The sequence below is a fragment of the Amphibalanus amphitrite genome, unplaced genomic scaffold (assembly GCF_019059575.1).
Source record: "Amphibalanus amphitrite isolate SeventyFive unplaced genomic scaffold, NRLGWU_Aamphi_draft 000228F_arrow, whole genome shotgun sequence".
NCBI classification, from domain to species: domain Eukaryota; kingdom Metazoa; phylum Arthropoda; class Thecostraca; order Balanomorpha; family Balanidae; genus Amphibalanus; species Amphibalanus amphitrite.
The window spans coordinates 765,331-791,125 of record NW_024881723.1 but is presented as its reverse complement, the minus strand read 5'-3'; the positions used below and the strand labels follow the sequence as shown (position 1 = coordinate 791,125).

General features: G+C 53.7%; 1 protein-coding gene and 1 long non-coding RNA gene across 3 annotated transcripts; one reads left to right on the top strand and one right to left on the bottom strand.

Moving 5' to 3' along the window:
* Positions 1-6,782: 6,782 nt before the first annotated feature.
* LOC122385719 (tRNA:m(4)X modification enzyme TRM13 homolog) lies at positions 6,783-18,922 on the bottom strand. 2 transcript variants are annotated; one of them, XM_043374170.1, is made up of 9 exons: positions 18,845-18,922; positions 18,502-18,696; positions 18,171-18,223; positions 14,345-14,535; positions 12,792-12,983; positions 12,352-12,582; positions 11,639-11,931; positions 10,893-11,323; positions 6,783-8,446 (listed from the first exon to the last, which is right to left on the bottom strand). In XM_043374170.1, exons 1-9 carry the CDS (start codon positions 18,884-18,886, stop codon positions 8,260-8,262), a joined length of 1,815 nt encoding a protein of 604 aa, XP_043230105.1. In that variant the 5' UTR covers positions 18,887-18,922; the 3' UTR covers positions 6,783-8,259. The 2 variants fall into 2 exon arrangements, with proteins under 2 accessions (XP_043230105.1, XP_043230106.1); XM_043374171.1 differs by lacking the exon at positions 18,845-18,922 and having other exon boundaries at positions 18,502-18,834.
* A 604-nt stretch (positions 18,923-19,526) lies between these two features.
* Positions 19,527-24,745, top strand: LOC122385730. Its single transcript, XR_006257259.1, has 3 exons — positions 19,527-19,817; positions 23,057-23,170; positions 23,906-24,745. It is a non-coding gene; the product is annotated as an uncharacterized LOC122385730 (long non-coding RNA).
* The last annotated feature ends 1,050 nt before the right edge of the window (positions 24,746-25,795 follow it).

The following is a 25,795-nucleotide window of genomic DNA, read 5'->3' as shown; positions in this document are numbered from 1 at the left end:
GTGGAGGCAGGGACAATTCCGGACAGTCCCGGACAGTGTAAGGCGGGTCCGGACAGCGGCCCGAGTGTGGAAGGCAGCTCCGGACAGTGGAAGCAGGGACAGTTCCGGACAGTTCTGGACAGTGGAGGGCAGGTCCCGACAGCACCCCGACTGTGGAGGCTAGGTCCGGAGAGCACAGGGTCCCGATGGCCGATAGGTCGCCGCGCCAGGTGGCGGCCGGGGCCGCGTGTCCGCGGGCCGGTTAGCCGCTGCAGCCCAGTTCCGCGGCGCCGGCCGGGTGCCGCTGGTAACCGCCACTGTCGGCTGCCGGCCGGCCGTCCGCGGAGTACGTCCGCCCAGCCGGCCTCGGGTGGGCGCCGTCCCCACTGACCGCGGCCCGACCGCCAACGGCCGCTCTGAGCAGCGCTCAGTGACCAGGAAGAGCCTCATCAGTGCCTGTTCCACCGCCCGGGGCTCGGAACAGCTGCCGACCCGGGGCTCGGGACGCGGGACAGCTGCCGACCCGGGGCTCGGGACTAGTGATGTCAATTACGGAAAATCGGAATAACGATACCAAACCAAATACCAACCAAAACCGTGGAGAAATACCGAAACCAAACCAACATGGGAACATGAGGAAAATACCAACTTTTTACCGATTTCTTGCCTCTTAAACATTAGCCAGGGTTCATACTTCATGATACCAACAAAATACCAAACACATTAGGATTGAAATACCAAATACCGAGTTGGTATCGGTTTGGTATCGGTATACCAAAAAGTTGGTATCCGATTGACATCTCTACTCGGGACTAGGGACAGCTGCCGACCCGGGGCTCGGGACTCGGGACAGCTGCCGATCTGTCACGATGGGCAGCCGGGACGCTACGCTCACCGATCAACACATCACCCGCATTGAGTTAGTCGTGCTAATGGGCGATGTATCCACTGTCCGCGTGCCTATTGCATGCCATCTACCTACGTCTCACCGACAAAACCTCATCAAAGCAGCGGCATGATAATTCGGCATCACCCCCGGGGAACGTCTCTAAAACATCATAATAAAAAGAACAGCAGGATCTTATCCAATAATTCATAAGCGCTATTCATATTAGCTCTGAGCATTGCCAGCGAATTCCCTGGATCCAATACCAAAACAGAAAAAAAGTTTTAAAAAGGGACACTCCTTTTTACATGCCATGCAGACACAAACTCGCAGGCGCCGCTGAGCGCACTACAGGACACCGCCGAACTCTCCAACAGTGACAGGACAGGTAGGTGGTCACGGCTCACCTTAGGCGGCTTTATTGCCGATGACGATCCTCTCCCCGATCCACGGCCGCCCCGAACGCGTCCGTCTTCCGTTACTCGGGAATCGGGATCAGTTCCCCTCTGCGGCGCGCGTTAATGACGTTATGGCAGCGGCCCATCACCGCAGCTCGAGCGGAAGCGAACCCAACGGGCTCGTAAAATGGCCACAAGTAGCCGTCGAATGTCAACCGCCGTGTCAAGTTACGTTTGTTTACAAACTTCAGAGAAGCATATAAAGAAAAATATGGCAACTTCGCCGGGACACAGTTACGGTAGGTTTTATATGAGTATAAGTGTCCACTTTTGACAAAACGTTCAATGTTGCGTAACGCTCTTCAGTATTGCAGGATTTATCAATTATTTAGGGCAGCATAGTAGCGGTACCCATAAAACGGATGAAATGAAATATGAACGGGGGGAGGGGGACAAGAACCGATAACGTATCCCGCCGCCGCGCCGTTCGGGTCAGGTGGCGACCGTCCGCCGGCGCAGCGGGCGGTTTCCGAGCGAGACAAGCCGGTAGTACTCTCCCCACCGTCTCCCGGCCGCCGCAGAGCGCTGGGAAAATACCGGCAGAGGCGGCGGCCCGCGGCCCGGCTGCAGTCCCACCGTTCCCACCATTAGCCGCCGCTGCGGTCCCGGGTCGGCGCCGGCATTTAGCCGGGGTCAGCCGGAGCAAGGCCAACGGCCGGCTCTCGGTGACCGGCCGGGATCAGAGGTGAGCCCTCAGAGACCGCCGCGGGCCACAGCCGCCCGGTGGCCTCAGTTCTCCGTGGGGAGCCGAGCCGCGGAATGCGACCGAGCCACAAGACAAAGCGGCCGCTCGTTGCCCGTATACATGGGAGTGAGGCGGCCGCTGCAGTGAGCGCCGGCCGCGCTGCGCTGAGCGCCGGCCGCCGGCGGGCCGAACTGGTCGGGCGCGCTCGGCTCGCTCGGGCCGGTGCGGTGCCGTCCAGGCGGCGGCCGCCAGTGCGCGGCACGCGGGCGCCGCGGCCGCCCGGCGCTGAGCGAAGACCGTCACCCAGTGATCCGTCACCGCGCCGCCGGCCCGACATGAAGCTGCTGATCGCGTGTGTGCTGGTCGCGGCGGCGGCGGCAGCGTCCGTGGAGGAGCCGGAGCTGCCGCACCACGCGGCGCTGGACTCGGAGGGGCGCGTGCTGCTCTGGTGGCGGCCCACCGCCGACGGCCTCCTGTTCCGACTGCGGGTGGCCGCCGCCGGCTACGTGGCGCTCGGCGTCTCGCCGTCGGGCGGGATGGCCGGCGCCGACATCGTGGCCGCGGCGCCGGCCGCCGACGGCTCGCTGGCCGTCTGGGACCTGCACGCCACCGGCGAGACGCAGCCGCGGCTGGACGCCAGCCAGGACGTGCGCCTGCTCAGCGGAGTCGCCAACGGCACGCACACCGAGCTGCTGTTCGAGCGGCGCGACTCGTGCGACCCGGACGACGTGCCGCTGGCCGCCGACCGGGCCGTCACGCTCATCTGGGCCTTCTCCGAGCAGCCGGTGGCGCCGGGCGCGGCCGGCAGCGGGCCGGCCGGCTGGCTCACCTACCACGGCACGCGGCGCGGCTCGCGGCTCATCAACCTGCACCGGCCGGGCGGCGTGCACTTTGCGCCGGACACGCCCTACCTGGACATCGTGGCGCCGCAGGTGCGCCTGCCTGACGACGAGCGCACCATGTACTTCTGCCGCATCACCAAGCTGCCCGAGTTCCCGCGCAAGGTGCACTTTATCGGCTTCGAGGGTCTGATCCAGCCGGGCAGCGAGCCGTTCGTACACCACATCATCGTGTACGAGTGCACGGTGCCCGAGTGGCGGCGCGCCGCCTTCGAGGCGTACGTGTCGGAGCGTCAGGCGGCGCGCTGCTACAGCCCCAACATGCCGGCCGACTGGGGCCGCTGCGGTCACATCCTGGCCGTTTGGGCGGTGGGCGGCAGCGGCGAGCGGCTGCCGCCCGACGTCGGCATCCCGCTGCGCGAGGAGTACGGCGGCGCTACCTACGTCATGGCCGAGATCCACTACGACAACCCGGCCGTGCGGCCGGGCGTGGTGGACAGCTCGGGCGTGCGGCTCTACTACACCGAGCACCTGCGGCCCAGCGAGGCCGGCCTGCTCAACGTCGGACACGACATCGCCGTCACGCAGATGGTGCCGCCCGGCCAGACCGACTACGTGGTGAACGGGCTCTGCCACTCGAGCTGCACGCGCCAGTGGCTGCCGGCCGGCGGCGTGCGCGTCTACTCGGTGCTGCTGCACTCGCACCTGGCCGGCGCCCAGATGCGGCTCCGGCACGTGGCCGCCAACGGCACAGAGCTGGCGCCCATCGCCGAGGAGACTGCCTACGCGTTCAACTACCAGCAGACGCGCAGCCTGCAGCAGCCCGTGCTGGTGCGGCCCGGCGACCAGCTGCTGGTCGAGTGCGTCTACGACACCCAGCACCGGCGCAACGTGACGTTCGGCGGCCTGAGCGCCGAGAACGAGATGTGCCTAGCGTTCGTCAGCTACTACCCGCGTGTGCCGCTCACCATCTGCTGGAGCTCGCCAGACATGGGCCACACCATGGAGCAGCTGGGCATCCAGGCGGCCAACGCCTACGGCATGGAGCTGCCCGTGCGCCGCGCCGGAGACATGATCCAGCAGGTCATCAACAACCTGGAGAGCTTCGCGCGCGCCGAATGGGACCGCGAGGGCGCGCCGGCCGGCGGCGAGCCGGACCCAGAGAGCGCGCAGGACGCCACGGCGCGCCACCTGTACGAGGTGGCGCTCCAGGAGCAGCGCATCATGAGCGACCTGCGCGCCGACAACGTCACCGCCCTGGAGGCGCTGGGCGTGCACGGCCTGCCCGAGGCGCTGCAGGACCCCTTCCTCATCCTCAAGGACATCCTGGTGATCGACCCGGTCAACTTCCGGATGAGCACGCTGTTCCAGTACGTGGTCGAGTACCCGTGGGACGCCGAGGGCGTGGCGCGGCTGCAGCGCGCCGCCACACAGTTCTACCGGCCCAAGTGTGTGTCACGGGACGGACAGATCCGCAACACGGAGCGCCAGCGGCTCGAGCACGTGGCATGGCGCACGCCGCCGGCGCCGGACCGCTGCAGTCAGGGCGCGCAGGACGGACAGGGCGCGCAGGACGGACAGGGCGGACGGGGCGGACAGGGCGGACAGGGCGGGGGCACGGCGGTCGAGCCGGCGGGACACGCCGACCCGCCCCCCGCGCAGGTGACGCGGGGACCGGTGGCACGCGGCAGCGTCCAGGAGCCGGACGACCACTCGGGTGTCAGCCGCGCCGCGGTGCCGCTGACCTGGTGGCTGTGCGCGCTAATGTGCGCCGCGACTCTGAGGGCTGACCCGGCTCCACTATAGGCGGCCGCTGCTGGAAGACCCGTCTCGACTGGAACTGAGATAGGTCTCGACTGGAACTGAGATATGGTGTTGACTGCTCTCCTCTCCCGAGCGGGACTGCCAGCGAACGGCGCATCCAATGGATAGGGTGCCCGGCGCCGTCCCAGCATCCAGAGAAAGGAAGCCTCTAGCTCCGATGAACGGAGGTTGTGCGGGCCCGTCGCCCCGTTCAGTGTCCTCTGCCACCCTGTCCACTGAACGGAGGGTCTGTCCGACTCCAGTGCGGAGCGGGACGCCGCCTGGAGCCGTCCCCAATTGTCTGTGATGATATTCGCGCGCGGCGCCCGCGGGCGCCGGTCTGGCTCGATCTCAGAGGTGGGCGTCGGCGCCGGTCTGTCCGGCCCGGCGGACAGAGCACTGTGCCAAAGGAGCCGGCGGCGGCCGGGTGCCGTCCGTGCGGCCTCGGCCGGAGGCGCGGCGCGCCGCGGCGGCCTCGGAGGGCCTCGGAGCACGGCACACCGTCGGCCGCCGGCCCTCGCGCGGAGCTGTGCTTGTTTTTAGTGTCGCCGTGCATGTAATCCTCTTTGGATTTGTTTTAGCGTGTTGTTGCTAACTTGTCAGACGTCAAGGTAAGCCATCAGGCAGCTTATGTGGTAGCGATGCATCAGCTCAGTAATCATTTATCACTTGACCGTCATTACATACTGTGTTGTCCCGTGGTGGGCCTCACGGAGGGCTCAGCGCCGGCAGTACGCCGCGGCCGGAGACAGAGACGAAGATTTACTGTTGGAGGAGACTTCTAAAGTCAATGATAATAACGCTCATAACTTTAGAAATGAATGTATAGAGTCACGGCATGGTCGCGACCTTTTTGTCGCGATGACGCAGCATATTTAGCATAATCATTTGGGGGCCATTGATCGCGAGGCCCTACGGTATTATAAGGTCAGATTCACTGACTGGTGACTCTTTGTTTCTTTTGTGCAAGTAGGTGTATTGTCAATACAATGTCATGTTGCAATGTTGCATTTTCACATGCAGTTTGCAATCTCCAGCTGGCTTCACGTTACAAGGTGTGTTTTTTCTGAGTCCTTACGACAGTGAATCGTGGCACGAACGATGCCTGTTTCGCGCCTTCCGCGAACCCTTCCTGCCTGGTGCCTGCTATCTGACGCGATCGCCGTGCTCGGTTTCCATTCTTCCCGGCCGGTGTCGTTATCGGGCTGTTCCGTGGTGCACGGGCCGCGGTCGGATCGGCCAGAACCGGCCGCGGTAGGCCAGTAGTCAGGTCCGGGACACTACGTCCGCCCCCGGTGCCCGGTGGACGTAGGGTCGGACGGCTCGCCTCGGCCGCTGGATCCGCTCCGGCTGATGCAACCCGCCGATTCGGGGAGCGGCAGCGCCGCGCCAGCTCACGGGCGACGCGGAGTCGTGGCCGGGCGGGCAGATCGGATCGGCGCCGCCGGGGCCGGGCCGTGTCTCACCGTCCGCGGTACACACCCGGGACCGGACCGTGTCTCAATCAACGTCCGCGGTACACACCCGGGGCCGGGCCGTGTCTCACCGTCCGCGGTACACACCCGGGGCCGGGCCGTGTCTCACACCGTGTCGACGGTACACACCCGGGGCCGGGCCGTGTCTCACCGTCCGGGGCCGGGCCGTGTCTCACCGTGTCCCCGGTAATCGGGGAAGGCCCGCCGCGGCAGCGTGACGGCGCCCAGAGCCGGGGTACACGACGGTCGTCAGCAGCCGGAGGTGCGGCCGCTCTCCGCCGTCAGCGGCGCCGGCAAATCGTGCCCACAAATCTGCCGGACGCATCCAGCCCACTTCGGGACTGTGTTCTCGTGACTGGCGGCGGCGGAACGGGACGCGCATGAGCCCGGTGCCATCGGCGCCGTGAGGCAAATATTAGACGCTCGTGGAAACAACGTGACGACACCAGCGCAGATACAAGCATGCTCGGTCTACATTAATTCGGCCGGTTATTGCTGAAGGAGTGGATGTGAATCATGAAAAGCATACTACTACTTTCATGTCAGTGAAAGCTGGGAATTGGGACTGTTTTTTGAGCCATCGCATCTCATCTGTGGATTTTCCCCTGCCCACAACCCACAGTTCTTTCAAAAGTTCATACGCTAAACATTTCCATATTCATGATCAAATTTATATTTTAGTGTCTGTCTTTCAGCAATATAATTTTTAAGTTAAAAATACAACTTTTTTTTCTCATTAAAACATCTCCGATTGCATGTATCATTACAGGGTGTCTCAAAAAAGTGTCACGGTTTTGAACATCTCCCGTTTCGTAACCATAAGGCCTACATCATTCAAATTTTCCAGATTTAGTTGCAATGTTTTGACATTTTATGTGGTAAAATTACGAGTTCCTAGGCAGAATGGTTTTTACACTAGACCAAAAAATAAAAAAAGCTCAATTTTCGTGCTGTAGGAGGTGGTACGTCACGGCCTGCCGTCGATCCTGAAGAGTCTGGGCCCCTTTCGCCTGATGAATCCAGAAACAAGCTCATCAATACATTTTTGAAACCTTTATAGGTAAGAACACCGTGTACAACTGCCATCTGGAGCACAGCAGCAAGCTGAAACACAGCACAGCCACAAACATGGGCAACGATCAACACTGATTGATTTTCAGACGACGCGAGTTTCCATGCTTCGACAGTCGACGGCATCTTTGATGGCAAAATCCTCTACTCGGTTTTGTTCCGAAACACATAAAGAGAAGAAAGGATAGCTAATGAACAGTTTTAAAGTTCCTACTCAAACATGCAGAACTTCTGGGTGTGCGCAATGTGCAGTGTGTCACAAGTCCTTTGCACGGTGTCAGCGACTGCAGCTTTTGACGGAAGAGTCAGGCATGGCACCCGCGCTGTCCTGAGACTAATGGGTGATTGCGATTCCATTGTCTGTTTTGCATGGCGTTTTTTTTGTTTCTTATAGTTGTAGATAATTACTGACGAGCACGTTGCTGGGTGCAACAAGCAAAAGCCGAAGTCTTACCGAAATCGTCGGCAGACAGTGACGTATACCATCTCCTATAGCACCCAAAATTGAGATTTTTTGATTTTTTGTTCCGGTGCAAAAACCATTTTGCCTAAGAACTTGAAATTCTGCCACACAAAATGTCATACTATTTGCCACTAATTCAGGAAAATTTGAACGATGTAGGTCATGTAGTTAGGAAATGGGAGATGTTCAAAACCGTGACACTTTTTTGTACTTTTCACCCTGTACTTTCCTAACATAGTCAAAAAACACTGCTCACAACAATTACTTTTTAACCCACCGTCACTCCGACTCCTAAAACCAGTGGAGAAGCACACCACCCTCAAATACCACCATTGCACATCACAAGCGTTATCAGACTGCAATAATGAACAGTGAACCGGATGCATTGCAGCCTAACCAAAACACTTGTCTTGAAACACACAATGACACACGGCGGTGTTTAAGGACCGGTCCTCAATGGTCAACAATCAGCCGCTCCCCGTGTGTGGCACCCACCGTCGGCCGCTCCGTGACGCTGCCGTCCGCCACTGTTCCGGGGTCCGCTGTCCGCCGCTCGGGGCCGTCGGCCGTTACTGTTCCGGGGTCCGCTGTCCCCCTCCGTCACCGCGTGGCCAGCAGCAGCACGTTCTCCGGCGAGACGGCCGGCGGCACGTAGCGCACCAGGCGCGCACAGAAGCCGCGGCTCTCCAGGTAGCGGCGCCGGCCCTCGTCCAGCAGACGCTTGCACTGGAAGCCGACGGCGGTGCGCCGCTCCGGACTGAGGCCGAGCCGCTGGTACCGGCCGGCGCTGGGACAGAGAAACACAGGGGTCAGGGCCGGGGAACAGAGGACCACACAGCGGGACTGAGGCCGAGCCGCTGGTACCGGCCGGCGCTGGAACAGAGAAACACCGGCGTCAGGGGAACAGAGGACCACACAGCGGGACTGAGGCCGAGCCGCTGGTACCGGCCGGCGCTGGGACAGAGAAACACCGGCGTCAGGGGAACAGAGGACCACACAGCGGGACTGAGGCCGAGCCGCTGGTACCGGCCGGCGCTGGGACAGAGAAACATCGGCGTCAGAGAAAAACGGATCACACACTACCGGACCGACCGCAGAGTCAGAGACACACCGGCGTCAGGGTATCAGGGGGCTGAGACCCAGCCGTGGCTGTTAAAGGCCGGCGCAGGGGCACAGACACACCGGCGCCAGCCTGAGGACCATCAGACTGCAGACAGCTGCGAGTGGGGACATTAACGGACCACACCGGTGTCAGGTTGTCAACAGACCATGCACCGGCGTCAGTGATAAACAGCCCAGACACTGCACCGGTGTTAGGGCATCTGAGGACCTGACCGGTGTCAGAACACCAATAGACCACAGGCACGGCACCAAAAGACATCAGCCACCTGCATCGGGGGCCAAGAGTATCTGAGGACCAATCAACCCAACATGGCGTCAGGAAACCATACGTATGTCAGACACGGGTATCGCGGAACCACGACCGTGCAAGGGCCGCCAGAGCATCAGCTTCTCAACAGCTGCAGCGTGTTCCCTATAGGTGATGTCACAAGCTGGTGTTCGCGTCCTTGCGAGAATGCAGTCACCATGCATAAAGGCGAGGCGGTAAGCATCATAACCGGGAGCGAAACAACGATTTTTGGAATAAACACAGTTTTCTTTTATTAGATAAATGGCTGTATGAAGGATCCAGCCCCGGAAGCCCGATAAGCTCCGTGTGTCTGTGTCGCCAGTGACACCACTGAACCACTATTCGGCCGCACAACCCGCGCCCGGTTCACCGGCAATATTTTGGACCCAAGTTTTAAACGCAGTTCACACATGACCGTCAGTCTGTCGGTGTCGGGCCCGTCACCGTCGACCTGACGGCCTGCAGCCCGTCAAACGAAAGTTGAGATTTGGTAGCTCCCATTGGCTGCCATATGTTGTGACAGAAATGGCGCACCATTTTCGAGATTGACGCAGATGGGGGAAGGGGATGGGGGACGGTGAAGCCGAGAGGTTAAAAATATTCTTTGAATTGCAGAAATGAAATACCACGCATTTACATTTTTACGTCAAATAATGCTGCGATTTTATTTAAATGAAAGACACATCGGTTCGCTGGTTTAAATCAGGGATCGAATCTCAAGATATCGGGCCGTAATAAACACTTTCATCTCAACAAATGGATGGAAAATGGTAGAAATGATCTCAAAAATGCACATAAGCTTCATGCTGCATGAGAAGGTTCCTTTTCCTCTTCCTCCAACACGCAGACATTCAAACCGACGGGCCCGTCACCGTCAAAAGTTGAACATTGCTGAACTTTCCAAAGCGACGGCCGTCAGGTCCGGCGCCGGCGCAGTCAGCTGTTGCCGGCCGTCAATCGCTGCCGGTTCACACATGCCCGTCGACCTGACGGCCGTCGCTCCGTCGGTTTCGGCCGTTTTGACGGTGTCGGGCCCGTCACCGGCAGACCTTACGGGCAAGTGTGAACTGCGTTTTACACAACGTACGTAGATGGCGACACAGTGTGCTGGGACTAGCACAGGCCTCACTTGCCAGCCGACCTGTATACCGAAGCGGGCTAAAGATTAAAGAATGTGCTCCCTCCCCGCCTCGGGCTCACTGCAACTGATCAACCAGTGTGGCACCTTACACACCAGGGCCCTGTTTCACCGGTGATAGCAGCACGCCGATTTTACGACTTGTCAAATTGGGTTTCCATGGAGACATCAACAGGCCCATTGCTCCAACACTACCACAAGTGTGACGTCAGCTCGCGCAATTTGATAGCAGCGTGGTAGCAGCAGCCCGTGAAACACCGCCCAGGCCACGAACAGACGAGAGGGACGCGGATCAGTGGTGCAGCGGCGAGGATTAGTGCCGTGGCGGGACAGTGAATGAGACTCGCCTGGCGGGACAGTGAATACACCGTTCCATGCTTCTATCCTCAGGATACGGAAGTTCTTCTCCTCCACGCCGCAACCCACCTCCGGGCTGGACAGGTAACTTTATCTCATGCAGGCTGCTCCCTTGGAGCGGCACCGCTGCTCCCGAGGGAGCGCACCCCGTAGCCGGGTGCAGTGAGTGCCTTGGGGCTGGGTGGCCTGTCCTCTGGACGGGCTCAGCCCCCGGCGACTCACTTGACCAATGTCTCCCCCTATATCCTATCATCCTCCCGGCTCTGAAATGGTCTCATTGGACCGAAAGGGCCTAACCCAACAAAACAAACAGTGAATGAGGCTCACCTGGCGTCCCGGGAGCCGGGCCCCGGTTTGTCAGCCGGCTCTAGCCCCGGCTGGTCGCCGGCCTCAGGCCCCGGTCCGTTGGCCGGCTCAGGCCCCGGCTGGTCGGTCGGCTGCGGCCCCGGCGGGTCGGTAGTACTCGACTCTGTCTGGTCGGCGGCTGCCGACTCTGTCTGGTCGAAGGGCGCCGATTCAGACTGGTCGCTGGACCCCTGTCCCGGCTGGCCGGCCGGCCCAGTCCCCGGCGCGGCGCCCTCCAGCCGCGGCCTCTTGTCGGCCGGCTCGGCGGGCTTGTAGCGCCGTTTGCGCGGCGCCTCGTGCTGTCCTCGGCGGTTGCTGGGCCGCTCGGGGTCCCAGCCAGGCGTGCCGCACGTGGCCCAGGCGGCCACGCCCTTCAGCGCGGCGAAATCGGCCGCCGAGAACCCGCACACATCCTGCGGCACAGGTTACTCTGCCTCAGTAGCGGCCACAGGGAGTGGGCAGTTACACTGCAGTCAATGGCGGTTACTCTGCTCAGTAGCGGCCAAAGGGAGTCGGCAGTTACTCTGCAGTCACTGGCGGTCATCAATAAACATCAGCGAATGCTATAGCAATGTCAGTGGGGCTATGATGTGTGCGGCAAATGTGTGCACTGTGCGGTTAGTTCGACAGGAACATGTGCTGCGGCACCACCCGTCCCCTATGCCTCGCCGCAGACTTCCCTACGGGAACGGTCTGTCCACTGATGATATGTCCCGCCGCAGACTCACCTGGATGAACTGTTTGCCCACGTAACTGGGCCAGTCGACTCGGTGGTGGCAGCACACGGCGATCATGATACCGCGCACGTCGGCGGCGGTCGGCTCTCCCGACTCATCGGTCCGGTCCGCGGCCGGCGGTCCGCTCTGGTCCACGGTCTGTGGTCCGGTCTGGTCCCCGGTCTGTGGTCCGCTCTGGTCCCCGGTCTGGGTGTTGGCAGAGACCGCTGCTCTGTCCTGCCCCACGCCCGCCGGCGTCCGATGGACGTCACTGGGAGCCACGGTGGCCGCCCGGATGCCCAGGTCTGAGAATTGAGACAGACAGGGGTGTTAGCGGCGGGCGGGGGAACCGAGGTGATCTGCTAAAGTCACGACACACGCTAACCAAATACCTACATACACAGACACAATGCGAGCATACCATTAGCTCACATCGGAAGACATCCTGTAGCCCTCCCCGGTATGTGAGGCGATGATGGTCATGTTAAGTCCTCTGCACTGATCGCGCGGTAGGTATGTTAAACGCACCCCCCCCCCTCCGGGCCACCCACTAGTTAGCAGATAAGCCCCCTTACGGCCACCCACCATTGGGCCCCACCACCCACCGGTGAGCCCCCCCCCCCCCCGCTAGTCACCCACCGGTGGCGGCGCCGCAGAGGTGTTTGCCAATGGTGACCAGCCCCACCCCACCCCCGGTGATCCCCCCCCCCCCCCCGGTCACCCACCGGTGGCGGCGCCGCAGAGGTGTTTGCCAATGGTGACCACGGGCCGGCCGCGGCACGCCTCGCAGCCGGCCAGGCTCAGGTGGCGGATATCCAGTTTGAGCCGCTGCACCTCGGGGGCGCCCGGAACGTCCTTCAGCTTGTTCTCGGCCTTGTGCCGGTGGGAGGCGAAGTCGACCAGCACAATCTGGGAGCGACCGCTGACGGCCCGCGCCAGCCAGAACGACAGCTGGGCTGCCAATGACATAGCGACACCGGTGATCACCGAGTTACAGAGCAGTGACTGTGGCTCAAACACATTCATAGCGACGCCATGACATATTGCAGTTGCTGTTGAGTGTCGATGGTAAATTTGATCCAGCCAGGCGGTCACGACAGGTGGAGTCCATCAGCTAATGAGAACGTTGCAGAGAGACGTTCGGACAGGGACGGTGAAAACGCACCTTTTCCGGAGCCGAGGTCGACGAATGTGGCGTCGTGGGGCTGCAGCAGGCCAGCGTCCCGCAGAACGGCCAACAGCGACGAGTTCTGGCGCAGGTGTTTGAGCGTGTCCGCGCCGAAGGCCGGGTTCTGCAGGCTCTCCGAGAGCGCCTCGTGCGCCGCTTCCTCGGCCACCTCCGGCGGCGAGACGTGCTCTGAACGGGCCACCCGGCGGCGGTCACAGGCGGGCGCAAACGGTACGGGTCCCGGTTAAATGGTACCATTCTCGGTTACACGGTACGGCACCTGTTACACGGTATGGGCCACAGTTACACGGTACGGGTCACAGTTACACGGAACGGGTCCCAGCTACACGGTACGACCCCTGTTACACAGTACGGGTCCCAGTTACACAGTACGGGTCCCAGTTACACGGTACGGGTCCCAGTTACACGGTACGGGTCCCAGTTACACGGCATGGGTCACAGTTACACGGTTCGGCCCCTGTTACACGGTATGGGTCCCAGAGACAGGGTACGGGTCCTAGCTACACGGAACGGGTCCTAGCTACACGGAACGGGTCCTAGCTACATGGAATGGGTCCTAGTTACACGGTACGGCACCTGTTACACGGTATGGGTCCCAGAGACAGGGTACGGGTCCTAGCTACACGGAACGGGTCCTAGCTACACGGAGCGGGTCCTAGCTACACGGAACGGGTCCTAGCTACACGGAATTGGTCCTAGTTACACGGTATGGGTCACGGTTACACGGACCGAGTCCCAGTTACACGGTACGGGCCCCAGTTACAAAGTACGGCATCTGTTACACTGTACGGGCCCCAGTTACACAGTATGGCACCTGTTACACGGTATGGGCCACAGTTACACGGTACGGTCCCAGTTACACGGTACGGCGTCGGCACCTGTTACACAGTAGGGACCATGTTATCACTACGGGTCCCAGTTACACGGTACGGAACGGGTCCCAGTTACACGGTACGGTCTCAGTTACACGGTATGGGTCCCAGTTACACAGTAGGGACCCTTTTACACGGTACGGGTCCCAGTTACACAGTAGTGACCCTGTTACACGGTATGGGCCACAGTTACACGGCACGGTCCCTCACGGGTCCCAGTTACACAGTGCGGCACCTGTTACACAATAGGGAGTCGGGACCATGCTATACACTACGGGTCCCAGTTACACGGTACGGGTCCCAATTACACGGTACGGTCTCAGTTACACGGTATGGGCCACAGTTACACGGTTCGGCCCCTTACACAGTACGGGTCCCAGTTACAGTACGGCAACTGTTACACGGTATGGGTCACAGAGTTACACGGACCGCGTCCCAGTTACACGGTACGGGTTCCTGTTACACCGCGCGGGTCCCAATCAGACGGTTCGGGTCCCAGTTAAACGTTACGTAGCCAGTCACGGCCACCTTAACGCCCATTCAGCAGCAGCGTAACACGCGCTTTACATCTACCAGGTATGCGCTCTCTTCATCCGCCAGGGACCCGCGCCCGCCGTCTCCGGTAGGGACCCGCGCCCGCCGTCTCCGGCAGCTCACCGCTGTGGAGGGCGCTGATCTTGTCGAGCAGGTCGAGCAGCGCCTGGTCGGAGAGCTCGTGGATGGTCGGACCGCCCGGCCCGGCCGACCTGTCACCGGCGTTGATGTCTCGCACGTAATACGGCGGCCGCTCCTTCTCGCGGGCGTTACACACCTTCAGATGCTTCTGGAGCTTCTTCAGGTAGCAGGTGCTGGGAAAGGCACGTGGTGAATGTTACAACCATTTCTGTCAATGGCTGTTTACTTTGGAAACCAAAATGCTCCTCATGTTTAAAATACTAGAATTGATTGTATACATTTTTGATTTCTTATCATCAAAATTTGTTGAAGTTGAAGTTGAAGTTGAAGTTGTAGTGAGCTGTAGTAGACTAGGTCTATTCAGTGCTCACATCGAGCCGGACTAGGAATGAGGTCAATTGTGGTGCGAGGAGGCAGGTTCGGCAGCCCTGTGGTCTAGCCTGTTTTTAAACGTATTTGTAGATGGAGCCTCCACCACATCTCTTGGCAATTTGTTCCAGTCGTTTACTACTCTGTTTGAAAAGAACTTCAGCCTGTACAGATGGCTTGATCTGCCTTTCTTCAGTTTCAGATGGTGTCCTCTAGTGCGGTCTTCATGGTCGACTTCGAAGAACTGCTCACTATCCACCTTAACCTTCCCTGTTAGGAGCTTGTACGTTTCGATGAGGTCGCCTCGACGCAATCTGTCTTCCACGCTAAGAAGTCCAAGTTTGTGGAGGCGTTCTGGGTAGGGTAGGTTCCTTATAGGTCTGACAAGCTTTGTCGCCCTCCTCTGTACTTGTTCCAGCAGCCTGATATCCTTTGCAGTGTATGGACCGACAGCCTGCATACAATATTCAAGATGTGGACGGACATAGGTGGTGAACAGAGGCTTGAAGTTGACGAGATCGAGTCTGTCGAACGCTTGTTTTAGCATTCGGAGGGCTGACCGGCCTTTAGCAGCAGCTTTCTGACAGTGTATTGACGGTTTTAAGTTACTTGACACGTGAACTCCTAAGTCCTTCTCCAAGGTACTTTCTTGCAGCTTTTTACTGTTTGTGCCGTCAGACATGAAGTAGTCAACATTTGGATTGCTTGAGCCACAATGCATTACTTTACATTTTGATTCGTTAAATTTCAAAAGCCATTCTTCGGACCACTTCTGCAAGGATAATATGTCCTGTTGAAGTATCTCAGCATCTTGTTGTACTTGAATAGGTCTATATATCTTGGCGTCGTCCGCAAACATTTTCATGTTGCTGCGCACAAGGTCTGGGAGCTCATTTACAAACATAATGAATAAGACAGGTCCCAACACCGATCCTTGGGGGACCCCACTGGTGACCGAGCACCATTCAGAGTGGTCTGACCCTATCACCACTCGTTGTCTTCTGTTTGTTAAAAAGTCACATATCCAAGACAGTACATTTCCTTTGATGCCATACCCAGAAAGCTTTTTCATAAGTCTCTTGTGTGGCACACTGTCAAAAGCCTTTTGGAAGTCTAGGTAAAGTATGTCAACTCCTCGTCCATCATCGATAGCTTTCGTCCAGTGCTCTAGAGCCTCGAGTAGGTTGGATTGACAAGACCTCCTGGATACAAATCCATGCTGGTGCTCGCTCAAGAGGTCATTTCTCTCGAGGTGAGTTGTTACACTCCTTTTAATTAACCTTTCCAACACTTTCCCAACTTGGCTGGTCAAGCTTACAGGTCTGTAGTTTCCTGGTTTATTTCTGTTACCCTTCTTGTATATCGGGACAATATTTGCATCCTTCCAATCCTGCGGTACTTGACCCTCTTGCAGTGACTTGTTGAACAGTTGGTGGAGAGGCTGAGTCAGCTGTTCTGCACACCTCTTCAATACAATGTTGGGAATGCCGTCAGGACCAGGTGCTTTTGGTTCGCATAGGTTGACAAGCTCATTTTTGATTGATTCAGGTGTTATTTCTATGTCTGTGATGGCTTCCTCTGGTTGCAATCGATCTTCAAATCCTGGTAAGGGAGCATCACCCTCTTCTACAAAGACAGATTTGAAGAAGACCTGCAGGGCAGCAGCAGTTTCTTTGTCACTTGAGGTCAATCTTGCTCCATCTTCAACTGCGTGTACAGCTGGTTTAACTTTCTGCTGGGCCCTGACATACTTGTACAATTTCTTTGGATTTTGTTTGACGCTTTTGGCTAATGCCGCTTCATATTCATGTCTCCGCTCCCTGATTTTGCTTGTAGCTGCATTACGCTGCACAGTGTATGCTTTATAGTCTTCACTTGATTTGGTTGCAGCATATTTTTTCCAGAATTCATGTTTGAACTTCACTGCCCTGGTCAGTTTCCTGTTCCACCAGGGTGCAGCCTTCTTACATGGTCCTTTCCTGTGTTTTGGAACTAGGGTTTCAAAACAGTTATTTATCTTGCCTTTTATGTACTGCCAAGTTTCTTCAACTGAAAAATCATTTAGAACATTCCAATCAACAGTTCCTAGTGCTTCTCTTATCCCTGAGAAATTAGCTCGTTCAAAGTTCAGACTGTTTGCCTTATCTTTCATTGCCATTCTGTCTGGTCGGTCTCCCAAGTAGAGGATCCATGAGAGAACAGCGTGATCACTTTTCCCTAATGGGACCCCAACACTGATCTCTTCAATCATGCCTTGCTCATTTGTAAACACCAAGTCAAGCCTGGAAGGTTCTTGGCCATCTCTGAAACGAGTGGGTTCGCGCACATGCTGATATAGGTAGAGCTCCTGTATTGCATCAAGAAACTTTGCTTCTTCTGATTCCTCACTTCCATTGACTGTTTCATTTTCCCAATCTATCTGTCTGAAATTGAAGTCTCCCATGATCAAAACATACCTGGCATCTACAGTTGGTAGTCTCTTCAGCATATCATTCAATATCTTGTTCTCTTCTGGAGTATTACTTGGAGTTCTGTAACACACACCGACCAACAGACAGGCATGTCTGGAGATTCTTATTTTGCACCATACGCAGTCTTCAATACCTTCATCATTTAAATCTTTGCAATCTTCAATCTTCCAGCAGTCTCTTACTAATATGGCCACACCTCCACCCAGTCTACCTGCTGTCCTATCCTTCCGAACTTGCTGGTAACCTTGTATCTCAAAGTCGCCTTTTTGCCAAACTTCAGTAATGCCTATCATATCTGGCTTTTTCTCATCAATTCTACCTCTTAACTCACTAAGCTTATTGGTCAAACAGTTTGCATTTGTGTACATACCACTCATTTGACAGGGTGTACTTATGGTGCTAGTACCTGGGGACGACTTTCCCCCGAAAGATTCTGTAGTTCTCTCTTCCTTTCTTAGTCAGTTCCTCCCTCAGTCTCTTCTGTTCCTCCCTTTCCTCTGGGGATAAGTCCCGTGTGAGGTAGACATTGCTAAAGCCGACCTCCTTCAATTCCCATCTCCTCGTCATCAATGATTCCACATCCTCTTTGTTCTTCAGGCTGACTAGAAGCAATCTGGGTTTGGGTTCTTCCTCCCCACTTTCCTGCATCCTTTTCTTTCCGAGTTGGAAAATCGAAAATCGGCTAACATTGTCATGAACAATGTTAGCCAGCTGGAGCTATGCAAGCCCAGTGTTAGCCATGACTACATTTTTGTTATAAAAATGCATCTGAAGCCCATCCCAATGACAGCGGCTATAATTTTTAGTGTTATCCACCAAATATGATGGATTCTATTTTAATGGTTGGATTATGGATTATGCTCAATATGATGAAATATGGCTTACTGACACTCATTACAACAAAGAACGATAAACAAAAAGTACTGATGCAACTAAATCCTTAAGCTCAATTAAGCATGTGACCTTACTGTCGAGGGTCCAAGGGACACTTGATGCGGAGACGATCCTCTGGAACTTCTTTCTGAAATAAATCACATAGAATAACACCATCACCAATTCACCAAGCAATGAGTGGAACATGCTAATCATGGGCAAAAACAATTATTTATAATTAAAAATACTAAAAAATAAAGCAAAACTTTGCATTGCAAAACATATTCTAAAATATATTCTTAAGCACCTGCTGCTTCTACAGATTCACACTTATTGGAACCTGCTTTTGTAAGAGATTATCATACAACAATGGAAATAAGCATCAATTGCCTATGTAAGATAATTAAACTGAAAAATAAAACTGACCTGTGATAAATACTCCGTGTCAAGCACTATATGTTCACCACAAAACACTTCTCCATCCAAGGCCAGCATGCGACATGGACGGTTTTTAATGGGAACAACAAACTTGCATTTTCTCCTAATAGTGCTCAGGTCTTTTGGCACTTCCTCTTCTTGCACCATCATCATATAGAGGTTGTGAAGCAAATGAGAATCAGTCTGAAAAGGAAATATGAATTGTTCTTTAGTAATATTCACTACACTGACATGGAAAGCTAAAATGCAATACCTACACAATTCACATTAGACTAGTCAGAGACAAAATGGCTTTTCGTTATAGTGCCAATGCATGCATACAAGCTGATACCCTTGCGTGTTTAGCCGACCAAAGACTCCTAAAAAAGTGCATTGGGTCAGAAACGCATTAATTCTAATTTCAGTGATATGTATGCATTAACCACGAGGTGAGTTTGGCTATTATTATTATCATTTTTTTGTATAACGCACGTGTCAAGTGTTGCATGAGAAAGCTGTTCAGTAGTGTCTTCCTTTGGCTCTGCAGTCTCCTGCTTGTATATGGGCCTGTTCCAGCGCCTCCAGAAACCTCCAGAAAGCTCCAGAAAGCTCTAGAATCCTCCAGAGAGCGTTCCAGCGCCTCCAGAAAGCTCCAGAAAGCTCTTGCCAAAGCTCCAGAAACCTCCAGTAGCCTCCAGAGAGTTGAGAGGTCCAAATTTCTCTGGAGGCTCTGGTCTACAATTATGGCGCACATGTGACAATCACGAATGTAAACAAAGGACATTTGACTGATAATTTTACAACTTGAATGTAAAGAAAATTACATTGCTATAATTTTATTTATCTTTTTAACTAAAATTGAAAACAAATTTTGCGTTTCAAGAGAGAACAATCGTGGCATTCTTTTGGTATCTATGACGCCAATCTCCAGAAATCTCCAGATTGCGTTCCAGCGCCTCCAGTAAAACCAACTGTCGGCCAAATGTCACGTGACATTTGACCTTGACTCGGCACCAAAATTTGATGACAAATACTGCGCGGTTGATACATTTGATGGCGTCAACAAACTGCCCGCTCCAAATCTTATACAATTTTAAGCTTGTATCAGATTTGCAATCTTTTCTCTTGTATTTTGATTTTGCTGTGACCTGCCATAATATTTTATTGCAGATTGCAGAGCTCTTACTCTGATTCAGTTTTGTGTTAGCAAGCAGCATGCCAGGGTGTTTTGCATCTGGGTGCAGCCACCACAACAGCGCTGCAAGATGTACATTTAGGTTTCCAAGAGAGGAGAAGATGAGGGTCGCTTAGGTGAGGGCTGTCAGGTAAGATCCAGATGTGTCCTTGTTAGCTGTAATGATAAATGCAATACATTATGTAGTAATGATAAATGTAATAAATGTTATGTAATGACGAGCACAAACCAGGAGCTTTTACAGCCCAATGATCACCATAGGCAAAGATTCCATTTCTCGTCCTGAAAAGTGCCTTCTTGAGGAATATGTGCTTTGCTGAGGAATGCAGCCATGTCATCGTCAGCTAATCAGCATGCTGCTAACAGCCAATGGGTTTGAATTTTACAACATGATTAATCAATGCAAGCTTCCGCGTCAAACAATATTTTCTATAGAATATTGGTTAGTTGTAAAGCAGGCGTCACACTACTTTTTGCAATGAAGGAGAGGTGCTATACCCAGAGATGCTTTCTAATTGAACCAAGCCAAAACAAACCTAACTAAACCTGACCTAGCCATACCTACAACCTAAACTCTACAACCTAGGTACAACTTTTTGTTGCTTTTGTTGCTTTTTGTTGCTACAACTTTTTGTACAACTTAGAACCTACAACCTAACCTACAGCACCTCTCCTTGGTTGCAAAAAGAAGTGTGACGCCTGCTTTACTACTACCAAATATAGTTCTTCTTTTATTAAAATATAGAAAATATTGTTTATATAAAGGTTTTATTTTTGTGCTGATCATAATGAGCATAACAAATCAAATCCATTGCATAAAACTAATTACAGGAAAGAGAACATGAAATCCATTAAAAGCTTATCATATTTATCACAAGTTACCTAATGAAGGTAATGCTTTGACCTGGTATTCCGTTGAGTGTAATGCCGCAGGCAGCTCTAAGGGATGTGTTGGGATGGGTAAGGAAAATATTTTTGGTTGAAGAGGTGTGTTATAGGCTACAGGCCAAATGCATACCTCTTTAACAAAAAAAAAGAAAACCCAGCTAACAGGAAACGTTACTACAACGTTGTCACAACGTCGTGTTTCGGTAAGTTGCGAAATTACGTTTTAATTACGTTGTAGCAACGTTCTGAACGTTGTGAAGCCATGGTTTGGTCCGAAAGTCGTGGTGAAACGTCGTGACAACGTTTTATTGGTACGTTGCAGCAACCGCGCACTTGCAGCATTATATTTTGATAATGCATGGTGACATATATGGCCATATAATGCATTTCCTTTGACTTTCAATGCGCATATTCAGTTTTCATCGTTAAATTTGACATATTTTAACACTTGGACTGTTCACGTTGTCAGCTGGTGGTCGCCAACACGTTGTTAAAACGGTTTTGCACAACCTTGACATTATAGGTACTGAATAATTAGCGGTGTTTTTACAAGTAAATTCTGATACCTTTTTCTCTTTATCTTTCTCTAATATATATATATATATATATATATATATATATATATATATATATATATATATATATATATATATATATATAACATGTGTAAATTGCAAAGCGTCATTGGCATGTTTTGCAACATCACAGGCGGAGCTAGAGGCTTGCAACTATCCCTATGTAAACGCGGCTGTTATCCGCGGCTGCCAGCAAGCCACGCGGGCCGCCACTCAGGCGAACGGTGGCTCGCGCCCTGACCTCGCCTGAGGGGCCGTGACGTCAGTGTCACCGGCCGGCGTTCAGAGCCAGCCGGCCGAGCCGCAGTCTGCGCGGCGCGAGCGAGCAGTGAGGGCCGGCGGCGGGCGCGGCTGAGATAGCTGGAAGATGAAAGATAGCGCCAGTTGTCTGCGTTTGACGCGATTGTTGCTTTGACTGGTAAGTCAAAGTGCCATTTACGAGTAGCATTTGCAAGATTGTGCCTTGTAATATCGTGCGGTCTAGGCTATAGTTCATTGTAGCTCTAGCCTCTAAGGTGTTGACATGTTTGATCTGGCCTGTCGGACTGTTACGGAAAGTGGTGCAGGTATTTTTGTGATTTTTTCATGAATTGAATGTCTGATTTTCCCCCATGTCTTCCCGCAGACTTCCTGCAACTCGTCAGCGCGCCTTGTGGCAGGCCTACTGTCGGCAATGCGGTAGCGAAGTGGCTGTCCGGAAGCTGCGACCGGAACGGGGGGTGCGCAGACCGTCTAGTCAGGCACTGCCAGCTGCCTAGGGACATCGAGGCCGCAAATGAGCCGGTGCCTAACGGTCCGCCGAGTGATCCTCCCAGCGAGGGTTAGTGAAGAAGTGAACTTCCACCAGTTCTGGCGTGCTAGCGGCTAGCGCCAGAGCCGGTAGAACCCAATTCCGTCCCACGCCCCCATGGGGGCGCCCCTGGGCCCCATGCCCCATCACCGATGCCGCCGCCGTCGTTTTTTTTTTTTTTTTTTGTAAATTGACCTGTATGATGTATTGAAATATACACTTCTTACATGCCTTTTTTACAAGTCTAGAGAACGGGAAGAGAGCGTCGGAAACACATTCTGAGTATGTTGCGAACACGTTGAGAGGGCGTTGCGAAAATGTTTAGGACGTTTACTAAGGGTCGCAGGGACGGCAATACGAAGTAGCGGCAACGTGGTGCGCACGTGATAAAAACGTCGCAGAGACGTTGCCAAAGCGTTCTATACTCCTTGTAGTCACGTTGCGGAAACGCGGTGACAACGTTCCAGAAACACTGTTGGTACGTTACAGAAAACATTTCATAACGTTGGCGGGACGTTGTACGAACAGTTTTGGGACGTCACGGCCACGTTACAGAAACGTTGTGATGACATTCAAATGCATGGTCGGATGACGTTGTCACGCCGTTGTCTGGAGTCTACAAAATTACGTTGTCACAACGATAAATCGGGACGTTGTGGTAACCATTTGACAACGTTTAAACGACGTTGTAACAACGGCAAATTGTTAGCTGGGAAGATGTAGGTACTCTTACCTAGCATATATTCCAGTTACTATGTACAAAAAAGACGTGCTACGAATGTTGCTAGCGAACCACTGTAGGTTGGGTTAGTTAAGGTTTGACCATGTTCTGAAGCATTGTAAATAATCATAATTGTTCACTCTTAGCACCTCACATTGATATAAAGCCAATTAGCTACATTTTGATTGCTAGGTGAGGATGTCAACCTTCTGATTCTGGATTCTGGAGCCAAAATAACATGATACAGTGTCAGTGATACCATCTTGTTTAGAAGCTGTGGCTGTGCTGTCTGAGTCAATGTCTTACCTCTAAACACAAGGCAGTAACACACAGTAAAAGTCCACGTGCAAGAACAGTATGCCAGTTGTTACATTTGTTGCATCTGTCATTTACAGACGTGCAGATGCAGTTCCCAGGAGCACTTCCCAGCTCTGTTCCTGTCATTTTGAGGAGGGCAGCTGCATCCCAACACTCTTCCAGTACAACGGGTACCAGATTGCTCATTTCCGGTAAGCACTAGCCACTTAACTTCATTGTTTGAGTCCAACTCATATGCCAGGTTGCTTACCATACCAGCATATGCATAGTAATGATGCAAGTCTTGAGCCTACGGGCCCGGGCGGTGTTTCACGGGACGCTGCTACTACGCTGTTATCAAATTGCGCGAGCTGACGACTGACGTCACACTTGTGGTAGTGTTGGAGCAATGGGCCTGTTCATGTCTCCATGGAAACCCAATTTGACACGTGTAAAAGCATCGTGCTGCTATCACCGGTGAAACAGGGACCCGGTGTCGGGCTTAAATTCGGACCCGCCGGACTTTTGCCGGGCCTAAGCTCGAGGAGGCCGGGCATATGCCGGGCTCGGCAAGGGCTTGCCTGTGTTAAAGGGACAATCCCACCTTCCAAAAAGTTAATAAATTGGCATAAAAGTGATGTACCATAAATCAGAAAGAGCGAAATTTTTAGGTTTACATTTTGCACGAAGCCACCAAAGCGATGCAGCAGGCTAGTCATATGTATTTCTTGTTGCACACTCATATGTTGGGCAAAATGTATTGATGACAAGTGGAAGAAGTGGAAAAACGGTTTTAGCCTTTATTTGTGTATTATGTGTATACCTGTCAGCGCAGTGTGGAAGTTGAAATTGTTGGTTTGGTAAATCTTCATAAAAAACATAATAGTTGTGGTTCAGTTCAAAGTTGATTCAAATTCACAAACTCGGTTTTTGTGATGTGGTTTCAGGTCGCCTGTGCTACACCAAGCTCAGAAAGGGAAAGCGGATCACACAGCCACCATCAGCGCGCTAGAACTGCAAGGAGGATCTGCGAGCGGCGCGCCAGGCGCCGTCGGAGCAGCCCCTGGTAGCGACAGCCGCCGCGCCGTCGGAGCAGTCCCTGGGAGCCACGGCCAGCCGCTGTCGGAGCAGCCTCTGGGAGCCGGCCGGCCGCCGTCGGAGAGGCCTCTGGGAGCTTACCTGTAACTGACTGCGGCTGACGTGTGTGTCCGTGTGCGCGCGTGTGTGTGTGTGCGTTTCCACTGGCAGTGATAGTGACAGGTGAACGGTGTTCATGACCGATGGCCGGCGGTCTTTGTTGTTATTCTGATAATACGTATGAGACATTGTTTTAATATGTTTTGTTCTAAAACGTTTCCAAAAACTGAATCACTTCATTATCATTCTACTTTCAAGCATGTTTACCAGATAAAAGGATTTGCAAATCAAAGGAAGTAAAATTGTGTGAAAATTTACTCAGTTGCGCAGCTAGCCAACACACATTTGCTACTGTCAGGCCGCTATGGGACATGTTCAAAGTAGCTCAACGTATTGAATGACTCACTGCTCCCCCCCCCCGCCAACGTTGGCGCGCATTGGGCGCAGGCACAAGAGTGGTATCAACGACCGCCGTCTTGAGCTGCACCAGGGTCTGCTGGCTCTTCGTCATGTATGGTGCATTGTTCAGATATCCCCGCTGCACGCTGTACGCTGTACGCCGCTGTTTCGTTATAATATTTTCTGCTCGATTTGTTTGAAATATGGAAATATGTACAGACACTGGATGTGCAAAGCGTCCGTGTAGGACATCTACTTGTTTCAAACTGTCCCGGAGCATCCATGTTTCGGAAGTGCACGGCGTCGATGATGGCGAAAACGAGAGGTGCAATAATGTTGTAGCGGAACACCGGGACTGCACACAACTCACTGCAGTTGTCGACGTTTACACCGAATTATCTTGCTCAGCTCAGGTTGGCTTTGAAAACGGCAGGGTCATCGGGCGGGCTTAAAGGCGGTTAATACAGAGGACGGGACGGGATGGAGTGAAGGTTCCCGTTCAGGCGGTAAAGGGGGGGGGGCGTCAAAATACCGGACTGTGACCCCTCAGCGTGCGGCCGCCTCCCCCCTCCCCCAACTTTCATGACAACCATGTTAAGGACGGGCGTACAACTATAAGCACATGTTGCATTTCGGATGTTGTGCCTGTAACAAATGTAAAGTTTTGCATTTTTTGACAATCAAAGCTCATTGCCTCCCAGCGAAGTAGATATTGAAACAATTTTTGAAGAGTTGATCTACCATTTACCTATTCCGGCGACCGCCATAAAAGCCTCAAAAGCGTGTGAAATTCAATGGGCCTGAGCTGTGCTGGGTTCGGCGCCCATGGGCCCCGCTTGGGCTGGGCTGTGCTCTGTGGGTTGGCTGGCCCGTGACGAACACTGCACCCTCGAGCCCGGCATAAACTTAACATGGCCGGTTCATAGTATAAAAGTCCGGCTGAGCCTACTTTCAGCTTAGCAGCAGCATTCTAGTATTTGCAGATACTGTGCATGTTTCATACAAGACACAATTATACCTATAGATTCGCCCATGACAACCCCGATTCGTTGTTTGCCCGCATCAATAGAACGGAACACCTATCAACTACTAGCTCCAGCATAAACGTATCAACATGGATGCTCGTATAGTCCTATTTACCTTCGTATCCATATTTGACCTAACTGCTCTTTCTGGCACAGTTCAACACAAAACCTTAGTTTGTTGTCTGGAATAGATCAGAACAATACCTATGGGTGTTGTTGGTAGGTAGTTAAAAAGTAATACCTAACGGTAACGGGTGACCTAATACACCGATCACT

Coding starts and splice junctions, on each gene's coding strand:
- LOC122385719 (XM_043374170.1), bottom strand. CDS start 18,886: ATGCACTTTTTTAGGAGTCTTTGGTCGGCTAAACACGCAAGG. Junction 18,697..18,844: donor GGTCGGCTAAACACGCAAGG/GTATCAGCTTGT, acceptor TTTCCTTTTCAG/ACTGATTCTCATTTGCTTCA. Junction 12,583..12,791: donor CGACCTCGGCTCCGGAAAAG/GTGCGTTTTCAC, acceptor TGTCATTGGCAG/CCCAGCTGTCGTTCTGGCTG.